We start from the raw sequence: 14,197 nt of genomic DNA, 5'->3' as shown, positions 1-14,197 counted from the left end.
CACGTTTTTGTCGTGGTTTATTTTCTTCTTCATTTTCTTTCAATGGATTCTTAGGAATCTCAATTCTTGCAGGAGCATTTGCAGCTGGTATATACGATTTGGTTACCATTTTAGTATCAGTGAATGCATCAGGTATTTCATTTGTAATATTTTACAATTTAATGATCCTTTGAACTTCAAGTTCACATTCATTGGTGCGAGGATCATATGTATGCAATCATGATGCATTCCAATCAATTTCTTTTACTTCATTTTGGGTAATCATTTCTCCCTTAATGAAGGGGGAAGACAGATTTATCAAAATGACAATATGCAAATCTTGCAGCAAATACATCCCCTGTTAATGGTTCTAAATATCGTATAATTGAAGGGGAATCATAACCAACATATATGCCAAGTCTGCGTTGTGGACCCATTTTTGTTCGATTTGGTGGTGGTATTAGCACATATACTGCACAACCAAATATTCTTATATATGAAATATCATGCTCTTTACCAATAACAAGTTGGTGTGGTGAATATGAATTACATGCAGTGGGTCGGATCCATATTAAAGCTGTATCATGCAAAATAGCATGACCCCACGCACTTGTAGGCAGTTTCATCCTTAATAACATTGGACGGGCAATAATCTGGAGTCTTTTAATTAATGACTCCGCCAACCCATTTTGGGTATGTACATGAGCTACTGGATGCTCAACATGTATTCCAACTGCCATACAATAACTATAAAATGATTTTGATGAAAATTCACCAGCATTATAAAGACGAATTGTCCTTATGGGATAATCTGAAAATTGTGCTTTAAGCTTGATAATTTGTGCCAATAACCTTGCAAATGCTACATTCCTTGTAGACAAAAATGAAACATAGGACCATCTAGTCAATGCATCGATTAAAACCATAAAATACCTAAATGATCCACATGATGGATATATTGGTCCACAAATGTCTCCTTGTATTTTTTGTAAAAATTTAGGAGATTCACCAGTCACCTTAGTTATAGAAGGTCTGGTTATTAGCTTTCCCATTGAGCATGCTGAACATGCATATTCATTATGTGTTAGAATTTTATAATCCTTCAGTGGGTGTCCATGAGAACTAGTAATAATCCGGCGCAACATAATAGCACCCGGATGTCCAAGTCTTTCATGCCGTATTTTAAATATTTCTGGGTCATTAACCTTCTTGGTTAATACCGTATGTGATTCCATCACTTTAATACGAGTAAAATATAATCCTGAGGATATACAGGGAAAGCTTTCAAGTACACGTTTTTGGCATGAAATAACTTGTGTAATATAAAGATATTCTTTTCCTTCCTTATCAACTGTCTCTAAATGATATCCATTGAGACGTATATCTTTAAAGCTCAAAAGGTTCCTCCTAGACTTAGGGGAATAGAGAGCATTTTTCATATGCAAGGATGTCCCATTTGGCAACATCAATACTGCTTCTCCAGAACCTTCAACTAGGTCTGATGACCCTGCTATTGTGGCTATACATGCCTTTCTCATTGATAAGGATATAAAATATATTTTTCTTGTCAAAATAGGATGCGTTGTCCCGCAATCAATAATGCATTCATCATCAGCCATATTCTAACAAAACAGAAGAAAACATAATTTAATAAAACATAAAGACATATTACAAATTAGTCTATAAGGAAATCTTACATATCTAAATATGTATTTTCAGTTACATTTAGGGGCTGTTTATTTGGCCGAATTTGAAAATACTTGGATTTGAGAAATCCTTTGTTTGTTTCAATGGATTTCAATCTCTTTTGTATTTTCAAATCCAAAAGTCATGGAATTTTGGAATTCGGCCAAAATGACCGAATTTCAAAATCCCATCCAGTGATTCCCATCTAGTAATTAATATACTAATTATATTAATTACTTATAATATTAATTACACTATAATTATATTTTATAAAATATTAAATAAAATATAATTGTAGTATAATTAATATTAGTAATATAATATATAATTCATATATTATATTATATTAATTATTTATTAAATAATTAATATATTATATTTTATTATAATAAATTAAGTATATATTAATTATATCAATTACACTATAATTATATTTTATAAAATATTAAATAAAATGCAATTATAGTGTAATTAATATTAGTAATATAATATATAATTCATATATTATATTATATTTTATTATAATAAATTAAGTATATATTAATTATATTAATTACTCATAATATTAATTATACCATAATTATATTTTTATAAAAATATTAAATAAAAATATAATTATAGTGTAATTAATATTAATAATATAGTATATAATTGATATATTATATTATATTAATTATTTTTAATAAATAATTAATATATTATATTGTATTATAATAAATTAAGTATATATTAATTATATTAATTACTCATAAAGTTAATTACACTATAATTATATTTTTATAAAAATATTAAATAAAAATATAATTATAGTGTAATTAATATTAATAATATAATATATAATTAATATATTATATTATATTAATTATTTAATAAAATCTAAATTAAAAAATCTTTCCAACCAAATACAAAATTTTGTGATTCAGCATTACAAATACATCCAACCAAACACTGGATTTGACTCTCCTGAATTTTCAAATACAAGAATTTGTAAATACAAATCCACTGCATTTTCAACTACATCCAACCAAACGCCCCCTTATTTATAGAATTATCCTCAATTGGATCAACTATGGGGTTGTCAGCAAAATTTGTCTCAATATCTTTACTTTTCTTATTCTTAAGTGATTATTGTTAAAGATGGACAAAATGTTTTGGGGTCCTGCAAATTCTAGACCAATGACCTTCCAGGCCATAACGATAGCAGGTATCCTTCTTTGTCTCTAACCCCATCTTGTGGCTTTGTTGCTTTTGTTGATATACATCAATTTTGCTATCGCGTGGTCCGATATTATTTCGGCCCCCACCACGACCGCGTAATTCTCGACCACCATAATATCCTCGTCTACCATGGTTTTTAAAACCAATACCACGACTACACCATCTTCTTTGCCCAAAATTAATTTCTGGCAGTGGTGTTGATCTAGATGGTTGAGATTGATTTTCTACATCAATAATTCATTGTTTTGCTCTGCCACAAGGAGACAAGAAATTAATTCAGAAAATTTTGTGAAATTCTTTTCTTTATATTGTTGTTGTAATATAACATTTCGTGCGTGAAATGTTGTAAATGTTTTCTCAAGCATCGTACCTTCCGTCACTGTTTCTCCACAGAGACGTAGCACTGAAACAATTTTAAATAGCTCGGAATTATATTCTTGCATGCTTTTAAAGTCTTGAAACCTGAGGCTTGAACAATTATTACATGCTTTAGGCAAGTAGACCATTCTGAGATGCTCAAATCTTTCTTTTAGGGATAACCACAATTCTTGTGGATCCTCAATGGTCAAATATTCATTCTTCAGGCCATCATCAATATGATGCCTTATAAATATTAAGGCTTTCGTCTTATTATCATTTGGCTCATTGTTATTAGCATCAATAGTTTTGCTCAGGTTTTTTGCTTTCAAATGAAGCTTGATATCGAGGCTCCAAGATATATAATTGCTTCCTGAGATATGAAGGGCCTCGAATTCTCTTTTTGCGATATTTGTCATTTTATTCAAAATAATAATATAGCAGGTAATTATAATAGAGTGTACAGAATATGATACTGTATATAAATACAGACTATTCATGTATGGTACTGTTCATATACGGCACTATTCATATCGTACTGTTCATACGCTGCAATTATTGCAGCATTGGGAATGAAAATTTGTTTGGAAATGATTTTGAGTTAAAAGGGAAGAAGAAGGAAAAATAAGGGAGAGAAGGGAGTAGGGGGCTAACGGAGAAAAATCGGCCAACGGAGAGAATCGAAGGGGTCGGCGGAGGAGATAGAAGAGCCGACAGAGAAGAGAAAAGGAGAGTCGGCGAAGTTTTTACCTGATTTTGTCAATGATCGCCGGGATCGGAGGATCGCCGCGGCAAACTTGGGGAAGACCATGCTTGATCATTTAGATTTGATGAAAAAACTCATTGTAATATTAATATTATTTTTTTTCATGTTTATTTTAGATTTACTAATATTGTTAGCCTCAGTGGCTTTTGTACTGTATGCTTTTTATGTATGCTTCTAAAAAAATCCTATGTATGATTGATTGAAATTATGTATTAAATAAAATATATGATTTGCTAGCAGTATTATGCTTACCAGTCGAACTTCCCTTCTTTCAGTGTTAAAAATTGATTCCACATTTAAGATATATATTAGATGAGCCAAAGAAATGCTACAGTACTACATGGGGTGGCTGCTACAGTGACATCTGGAAATTGCTACAGTAATTTACTTATTTATAATATATATATATATATGCTTCTTTTTTCCTTTCACTTATAAATCACAGTTACATTCTCAGTATTGCTGCTCAGCAACAAATACAACCTATCACTACTAACCTAGAAATGTGTATATTCTCTGTTAAATAAATGACATATTCTGGGCGCTCTAAAATCATAAAACCCTAAATTTATACACACAAATACAACAAATGGGTACAAAAAAATAGTAACAGTAAAGGAAATGACCGGTTGACTCCTTCCTTCCTACCTCTGCTGGAAATTGAGTTTCTTAATACACACAGCAAACATAAAGGCAAAGAAGACACAAAAACCAACAAGCACAGCAGCCACAACACCCATGAAATCAGTGTGGTACCCAAACTGATGCTTCACATAATCTTTTATTCTCTGTTTATCCTGGCCTGTGCCACCTGGCACCTTAATAAAGTCCTCCATGTCACCATATTGTGTCACTATAAGCCCATACACTGTCCAAGCCAATGGGCATATCCAATAGTACCATATCCACCACTTTGGAATTTTCTGAGAACCAGACAAACAACCCAATCAGTCAATGTAACAGGTCTAATGCATGTATTTGAAGAGAAAAGGAACTCACAGGTCTTGGGATGAAGAAACCAGAGAAGAGGTTGAACACGGAATAGAATGTCGCTGCGAAGATTGCGGCAACTTGATGGTTTGGTGAGATAGAAACAGTCATCATTCCGTAGTAGGTGAAGTATAAGAAGGAGCAGAATGATATGAAGAAGAACCAGAGAAACTTGGCTGCTGTCCATTGGAAACTCATCATGGAGTACACTATCACAGTGTAGTACATGGCCTGGATGAACACATATGGGATTTCTACCACAACCTGCATCACATCCATATATGGTAAAGAAAAACATTTTGTTATTGAATAATGAATACCTACGCCGATGATATTGTAAGTGCAAATTTACCTGAGCAATGGCGTATGGCAAAGCAGAGTACATTCCGGCTGCCCTTTCTCGATAGAAAACTGATCTTTCAATTGAGACAATGGGCTGTACAGTGGAACAGTTGTTGATGCCGATGAATAGTACAGCCGCGTACATTGAGCCAATAACTATTCGGAGATCAGTAGAGCTATCCCTGTGATAATATGAAACTCACTTCCTTGAGCTGTCTGAAAGTTATAAATTTAAACTTTATGTACAAGGAATGATAACACATACCTCTTGTGGCCGACATTCCAAAATATGGTTCCAAGCAGTATAGCAGTGACCAAAGTGAAGAAGAATCTAACAAGGTTGTAATCAGGGCTTCTCCAGTATGTCCACCATTGCTTCCAAAGGCAGGCTTTGAACTGCTCTATGGTGGATTGAGAGTATTTGGTTGGGAAGTAGAGATCTTGTGTTCCTGGTGCTGGCTTGCTCAGCTCATTCACTAGTGCTTTGTTGCGTCTAATAATTGAGAACAGAATCACAAGTTCAATATCAGCTTATATATGATGTGTACACAAGTTGAAGATCACAAAGATAACAGAAAGAGAATGAATATATGAACAATGAAAGATAAACATTTCATCCAACTTACTGGTATAATGAAGAATTTTTATAATACTCCGCAAAATCAATTCCTAACCGGACTTCAGCAGCAATGGAGCTTGCTTCTAACATCCATGTTGCGGGGTTGTACTTTTCTTTGATTTTTGGAACTCCTGGAATTGCCTGGAAGATAAAATCATTCGTGTTTAGTTGAAAAGCTTTGTTCTTCACATAGAGTTATTGAAATCTTGCAACTAGTGAATATAAAATCAGGATTACTTATCATCATACAGAACATCCTTACCAGTGATGTCCACAAAACAGAGGAAGAATATCTTTCAATATTGTAAATGAAAGAGCAGTACAAACCTCGAAATATTCAATTATCTTCTGAGAATGGCGACCTAAAGGTCCAGAGTATATCACTTGGCCTCCCCTCTTCATCAGCAGCAGCTGTTAGATGAAGAGTCTTTAGCATATATATATTTTTAAAAGATGATGTTTTATAGAGTTAAGTATAAGAAAAGCATTTCTGACCTCATCAAAGGCTTCAAAAATGTCAATACTGGGTTGATGAATTGTACAAACAACCGTTCTTCCAGTGTCAACTGTGTTCCTCACAGTTCTCATGACAATGGCTGCTGCCCTTGCATCAAGACCTGATGTAGGTTCATCCATGAAGATAATGGAGGGGTTCGCGACAAGCTCTACAGCTATTGTCAGTCTCTTTCTTTGCTCAGTGGACAGCCCAGTAACTCCAGGAAGTCCCACAATAGCGTCCTTGAGATTGTCAAGCTCTACTAGTTCCATTACTTCGTCTACGAATTTCTGTTCACAGGAGAGGATGCCGTGAAATCTCAATTATCTAACTCATTAATTACTTAAAGTAGAGAAACCAAGGAGTATCAAAGCTAGTAAAACACAGCAACATAAACTCACCATCTTCTCTGCATCAGTGACTTCTTTTGGTAGACGGAGGAACGCAGAGTATATTAAGGATTCCCTAACTGTGACTTGTGGAGAGTGGATATCATTTTGTTCACAATAACCAGAGATTCTGGCAAAAGTAGCTTGGTTTTTGGGGTAACCAGAGATTCGAACATCTCCTTCAATGTAACCACCAGTCTTTCTACCAGCCAATACATCCATAAGAGTTGTCTTTCCTGCTCCACTGACACCCATAAGGGCAGTCAAAACACCGGGTCGGAAGGCACCTGTTACTCCCCTTAGTAGCTGGAGCCTATCCTCGGCAACTCCTTGTTCTTTCATTTCCTGCATAAGAGAAGTGTCCAACTTTCTAATCATTAATTCATTGAAACAGAGAAGTAATTTAGAGACCATAGCCAAATGAGATGGACTTACCGCAGGCATATCAACATAGTAATTTACTTCATCAAAGGACATGGCAAGAGGTGTAAATGGAAGAACCATTCCTCTCCTCGGAGCAATACCATTGGTTGCATTCACAGAGGAATCCCTACCTATAGCATTCCATGAACCATTGGTATGGCCACTTGAGGGTAGCACCGTCATCTGCACTGAAAGAGTAAGATCATGGTGGCATAAGAGATGGTATAGCATTACACTGACTGTAAACTTCACTCAGAGCTTTTGCAAGCAATTCAACACTTCAGTCTGTGAAAATCTTACTCTGATTGCTCTTGGAAGTTTCTTTTGAATCCTTTCTTTTGGCTTCCATTTCACGGGCTGTTTCTTCGGATATTACAGCTTGTGGTTTCCCAAGTGCTACCAGCAAACAATAAAAATCAGCAAATTTATATAAATAGGCATTCATAAATTCAATAGCTCTTGATCATACTGATTCAAGAAGAAATGGTGAATGTCTTACGATTTAGATACATAAGCGAAAGTGTAAAGAGCACGTTGAACAGGACGCTAAATCCTAAAAGAGCACCAGCCCCAATCCAGTACCACTTTTTCTCAGGAAAGACATTTGCGCTCTCTAGCACTGCTACTCCTAATCTCTTCAAAGTACCATCTGGCCCTGGCACCTGTTGAAGTCTCCATGGTTTTAGTAGATGGAAATCAAGAAGACCAATTGAAATTCATTTGCACATAAGAAAACGTATCAGGGATAGTAACTCACAAATCGGTTCATCCACCTTGGAGCCAACAATTCATTGACAGCTAAAGCATTGTATGCATATGTTAGAGGTGAAACCCAGTAACCCCAGATCCACCATTTTGGAATCGAAGCTGTCAGCAATATTGCATTGTCAGATAATGAAAACGAACACCAATAAACGAGGACATGGAGCATAAAGTTCATGGGAAGCATCAGATATAAGATAATCTCATATTCTGCCACACCCCTTTGGATGTACAAAGAGATGAGAATGTTACTATGCAAGAATTGTTTGTTGAATCATATATGTTAAAATTGGAAGCAGTTAGGAAAGGTCAGGTCTTTTCAATTCAGTAGTCTAAAGAAGGCTGGTCATATATAAGAGTATGCAAGAATGTGGAATAGCACCTTTTGGTAAAATGAAACCACCGAGAACGAACATAAGTAGAACAGAGAGAGCCCCTCCGGTGTTAGCAATGATCATGGATCTGCATACTCCTGCAGTAACCCTGAACAGCCCTGATGCCATTTGCTGGATCAAGAAGACAAGAAGCATCTGTTTGAAGAACCTGCAAAAGTTAAAATTATATATATATCACACAAGGAACAGCATTTGTCACTGCTTCTGACTATGAAAGACTCAATTAATCACCTGCTTGCTTCAGGGGCATATCCAATAACATAGTAAGTCATGACAACCCAGACGATAGACTCCATGATGGAAATGGGAATCCTGAGGAGAGCGTTAGGGAGAGTGTAGATCCAAGCAGGGTAGAAGAGAAGGTCTCTGTGCTTGTAGAACACTGGAAGCCTGGCGATGCAGATGGACATCTCTGCAAACCCATTGAACATGTTAACTATCAAGCCAAAGAGAAGTGCTCCTATATAGTTAAAACCATCATCCTCGTTCCTTGTATGCATCCTTGTTCTGAGGAACACTGTTGACTCAATGATTGCCACAATGATGATCTTCAAGAAAGAGAAACATAATTAGTACTGGAATCAAAGGACAACGTGAATGAATACTACTACTAGCGTGAGCAGAGAGTGTTCAATAAATAGTACCTGAACGGTCTTGAAAATGTAGACAAAGGAGTTCCTTTTGATGAGCAGCCATTCCTTGGCAAAGGAGGTCTTGAGGAGGGCTGAGGTGGGCACTAAATTTTTGGAGAAAATAAGAGCTGCTTTGTGACTCCGAGTCTTGTCGTAAGGCACAGAGAGCTCATTCTCCAGTCGCAGTCCAACATGGAACCTCTTGAAACGTGCTGCAAATTCAGAGACAGGAATGTAGACGTAAGGCTTCGTCCTGTCTGCCCAGTACTGCTCCTGATCCTTCTTGGACGTAACCTGTTGTTGTCATGTAAAGAAATTTAATTTTCATAATTCATGCAACTTCAGTTATAGTGTGGAGAAACTGCTACAATTCTTTAAAAATCCTGTTGTCCCTAAAAACTAAGCTGCATTGCATTTGTTAGTAAATTTCTCAGCTTGACTTAATATATATCTAGCAAGTTAAAAAAACTGAAGTTTAGAATGAATTTCAACAGAGGACAGCACAGCACCTCTTGCAAGAAGTCAGCAGTGCCTTTGCGGTCAGGACATTGGAAGCCACAAGACTGAAAGAACTCAAGCACATGCTCTCTCGGTCCTTGATAAACAATCTGACCTTCTGAGAGAAGTATAATGTCATCAAAGAGCTCAAATGTCTCCGGAGCAGGCTGCAGTAGGGACATAAGAATTGTAGCCTCTCCCAGATGAACAATTTGCTGTAAACACTTGACAATCTGAAAGGTGGTAGAACTATCCAGTCCAGTTGATATCTCATCCATAAACAGTGTTTTTGTTGGTCCTACAATCATCTCTCCTACAATTCCGATTCCATTCCGACCAAAATGAAATCAATTAACACGTCAAGTTTGACACGCAGTTACAAAAGATATATTTAATGATCTATCTAGTGTGCAGTTACCATTTCTAACGTTTCTTATGACTCATTAGTTTGTTGGACATGAGTCACTATTAAAGTTATATCTACTGCTTGACAAAGTGAACCTACTGAACAATGATTTGAGTTGACGTGTAAACTTGGGAAAAAAAAAAAATGCTTCCTCGGAAAGAGAACAAAAATATGAGCACCTGTTGTGACACGCTTCTTCTGCCCACCCGAGATACCCCTCTGCATCTCGTCACCCACGATTGTGTCCGCACATATATCCAATCCAAGAATCTGCAAACATTTACATTATAAATTATTTTTTTATTTTAAATAATTAAATAAATCACCATCCATTAAATCAAAAACGGAGAGAAGTGCAAGAAAACATCGGCCAGTCACTAACGATGGATTGACTGGTCTACATCAGCAAAAACAAAACAGAAGGGAGATGGATGGCCCCATTACATGGCTCTAATAATAATAATATAAACTACTTATTTGTATAGGAAGAGACAGAGATATATATTATTTGGAAGGGAATAAAAAAAAAAAATAATAATAATAATAATAATTGGGAGTTGGTTCACCAACCCACATTGGGGAGATGGGGCCTAACACACCAAAACCAAAGCTGGACCCCACAGCGAACTTATCCACGATACTCACACCAACCAAAACGCCATTTGTCAATATAATTTGGGTCCCCACAACGTCTATTTCTAACTTTACACCAAACCACTCACTGAACAGGTAAAACAACACAGCCGTCTGATCTAAATTCAACGGCTAGAAACCTACCCTCAGAGTGTAGTCCGTCTGCAAGCTACTCTCTACCCCTTCCATCGCAGTAGCCTGTAAAAATTCAATAAAAATAATTTAAAAATAATTTTTTTTTAAAAAAAAAATTATTAAATAGGTCCCACATTGTACCATTGCTTACCTTCATGAACAGATCCACTTCTGCTTCCGGGAAGATCCCCGCGTTCTTTTCCCTCCTCGCCAACTCCGTTAACAAATCTGCATTATTTAATTCATCATCAATTTATTTTTTTTATTTTTTTTTTTCCAAATTATAGCCCAAACATTTATAAAATTTATTTTATTTTATTTAGTTTTATTTACCATATTTAGCTCCCACGCCTTGACACCTGGCAGAGAAATCAAGGGTTTCTCTCACTGTCATCTCACCGATATGCACATCGTTTTGACTAATATAAGCCGCTGTCTTTTGAGGCACAAACTCGTTCAATTTGTACCCATTATATGTTATATCCCCGCTTGCCTGCCATGCAACACCCAGTTATCACCGAGTCTAATAAATTTCAAAATATACGAGATATATATACACATAAAAAGACACTTGAAATTGTTACCCACTTTCAATGTGGGGTCCAGTTTCCCAGCCAGAGCCAATAGAAGAGTCGTCTTCCCAGATGATGGTGGTCCCAGAAGCAACGTCATCCTGATCATTAACATGCGTTAGCAACTAATTAACTCAATATTAAGATAATTAAAATAAATAACTAATTAATTATACCTTGAGGGCTTTATAATTCCGGATAGGTCGTTTAAAATGGTGAGTGTGGTTCTCCTGCCAAGACTCACACCGAGTACACCCAATGCTGACTCAGCAATGTCCCGAGCCGTGTTGGCCAGCGTGGGCAACGCCCGGTTGCCCACGTGGCACTTCGCTTGAATCGTCACGTGCTCGAACCGCACCTCCACTGTCGGCAACTGGATCCCAACCCTGCGAGTCACCACTCAGTGAGTTGACTCAGTGCAACCACTACTCTTATTATTAAGTAAAAACAAATTGAATTTTTTTTTTTAAAAAAAAATCAAATTTAATTATATTTTCTTTTTAATTGAGAAAATATCATTAAAAAAAGGGGAAAAATGAAAAAATAAAAAAGGAAATGAAAAGAAGCGCACTTATCGATGCGGTTGCGAAGCTTCTTCAAGAAGCGTTCGTTATCCTCTTCAGCGACTTTGAAGACGCGCTCGATGAACTCCTGCTTCTCATTCACAGCCATCCTCCGAACATCGACCTCCTTGTGCTCATACCTCTTCCCGCCGGCGCCGGCGCCGGCGGGGCCATCTCCCGCCTCGATGATCTGCTTCAAGATCCCAGTCCTCAGCCGATCGTACGTCGGAAGCTTCTCCAGCGCCGCCCATCGCAGGGCCTCCTCATCATCATCGTACCTCCGGCTTCCACTCCTCGACGCCGACCTCCCACTCCTCGTAAACACCTCGTCCACCCCCCACGCCCCCATGTTCACGTTCCTGCTGATGCTCCGGCTGAGGTTCCGGCTGGCCCGCCGGCCGGAATCCCAAACCCCCTCCATCTCCGCTCCCAGGTATGCCTTTCTATACCTCGATCTATATAGATTTCGATCTCTTTCCTTGAATCGCTTAGGGTTTGAGCTGGATTTGGAGATTAGGGATTTGGTGAGAGGAATGAGAGGCGGGAGAAAGGCAAGGGTTTATATAGAGTTAAGCATACCAAGATTGTGAGCAATGGAGGGTAATATTGGAATTTGAATTTCTCTTTCGGATATATGCACCATGGCCCCTATAAAACTTTATAATTTTTATAATAATAATCGCAACAAACGGGTATTAATTAATCCAGGCCTGTTTTTGCAAAATAAACTATTAATTTATTATAATTAAAGTATATTTTTTTGAAGCATGGCCGCTTGTGGTATGGACCCGGCTCGGTTGACCCTTATAGCTTGATTCGGATTTATTATTTTTATTGTTTTTAGTGCATTTACTTATATACCCTTTAGTTTGTTAGTTGTGTAGGAGTCTAAGATAGGGGTAGTTTTGGAAGAGCAAAAATTTGTACATCCATATTTTTTTAAAATTTTTTTGAATATTTTATTATTTTGTGAATATTGAGAACACATGCATCTTGTAAATAAGTTTGATTCCATTCCTAAAAATTTGAGTGGTTTTAAGTTCGAATTTTTATATTATGAATTTTTTATAAAATTTTTGGTATCTCGTCTAGGGCTTTTAATATTTTGCTCTTTCACTAATTTGAAGCGTGAGACTAAAAAAAATATCTCAATTATTTTCTAAATAATTAATTTAAAATTTATTTAAATTAAAATGTACAAATTATTTACAAATTGAAAGATGTAAAATATATAAATAATGTTCCAAATAAAACTAATAGATGAGATTAGTGGTTGAAATTTGTATTTGGTTTTTAATGAAAAATGACAAAAAAGGAAAAAGAAAAAAAAAAGGAAAAGGAGAAGGAATACCATTTGTACTTGCTTGAACTTGAAGAAAATTTTAACTTGATTTCTAAGAAAATAATAAAACATTGAATTAATCTCTGTTAGTGATGTAATGAAACTTTAAATTAGAATAAAGTGATCAAACTATCGCCAAATTAGGTTTTGCTTGGAAGGTTGTTTCGATGAGGTGAAGGAAGATTTTGTAAAGTAAGGTAATGTAAGGTAAAGCGGTAAGATAAAAGAAGATTTTGAGTTATATTCGACTTGGATTGAATGTAAGGTAAATAAAAGTTATAAAATCTTTTAGTGTTTGGATTGAAGGTAATAGAAGGTAAGGTTTTATATTAATATTAGTAAAATGCCCTTGAAGCTATAAATTATATTTTATGTTAATTTTACACATATAATATTATTTTGTAAATTAAATGTTCTTATTTGACAATTTATAATATATTTTTTTAAAAAGAAACTATTTAAATTCAAAACCAAAACCTAAAGTTTTCTATAAGGCATCAATGTAATTATCTAAATTGGGTAAAGGTATTTTTGTTTAGAAATATATATTCAACCCTCTAAAATCCTCAGATTTGGAGGGTTGAAAAAAGTACCCTACCCTTTATTTTACCCTAGATTTAAATATGAGTTGGTCTATAACCTTACCTTACAAAACTCTCAAAAACCCCTTCTCAAGCAAGGCCTTAAAGCCTGTATATATATATATATATATCGAAAAGAAACTTTGATGCGGCTTAGTTTAACTCAAAGTTAAAAATATTTTCTATTTTATATAGTTAACAATATAAACTAATAATATTTAAAATTAGTAAATTTGATATTTCTATTTGGGAGGTACATGCTATATTGTATTTATAATACTATGTATGTATATATGTATTATCTTTTTTTATCTTTATTTTTATTTTCAAGATAAGAACAGAGTTGATCCAGCTGGTCTAAAGTCAAATTTAATTAGATATTAATTTTGAGCTTGAATATGGAGCTTAATAGA

The 14,197-nt window shown here is 35.5% G+C and overlaps 1 protein-coding gene across 1 annotated transcript; it reads right to left on the bottom strand.

Annotated features, from left to right (window-relative positions):
- Window positions 1-4,377: 4,377 nt before the first annotated feature.
- LOC120280154 (ABC transporter G family member 42-like) lies at window positions 4,378-12,500 on the bottom strand. Its single transcript, XM_039286897.1, has 23 exons — window positions 11,870-12,500; window positions 11,475-11,684; window positions 11,315-11,399; window positions 11,060-11,219; window positions 10,878-10,954; window positions 10,736-10,789; window positions 10,138-10,228; window positions 9,564-9,865; window positions 9,067-9,348; window positions 8,654-8,970; window positions 8,410-8,570; window positions 8,023-8,132; window positions 7,765-7,927; window positions 7,566-7,661; window positions 7,278-7,453; window positions 6,855-7,187; window positions 6,453-6,743; window positions 6,285-6,368; window positions 5,965-6,098; window positions 5,604-5,831; window positions 5,349-5,520; window positions 5,006-5,260; window positions 4,378-4,929 (listed from the first exon to the last, which is right to left on the bottom strand). Exons 1-23 carry the CDS (start codon window positions 12,280-12,282, stop codon window positions 4,651-4,653), a joined length of 4,473 nt encoding a protein of 1,490 aa, XP_039142831.1. The 5' UTR covers window positions 12,283-12,500; the 3' UTR covers window positions 4,378-4,650.
- Window positions 12,501-14,197: the final 1,697 nt, after the last annotated feature.

The sequence above is a fragment of the Dioscorea cayenensis genome, chromosome 17, assembly GCF_009730915.1.
Source record: "Dioscorea cayenensis subsp. rotundata cultivar TDr96_F1 chromosome 17, TDr96_F1_v2_PseudoChromosome.rev07_lg8_w22 25.fasta, whole genome shotgun sequence".
Taxonomy (NCBI): domain Eukaryota; kingdom Viridiplantae; phylum Streptophyta; class Magnoliopsida; order Dioscoreales; family Dioscoreaceae; genus Dioscorea; species Dioscorea cayenensis.
Note: the sequence above shows the minus strand (reverse complement) of the source record. Positions and strands in the feature narration are given on the sequence as shown.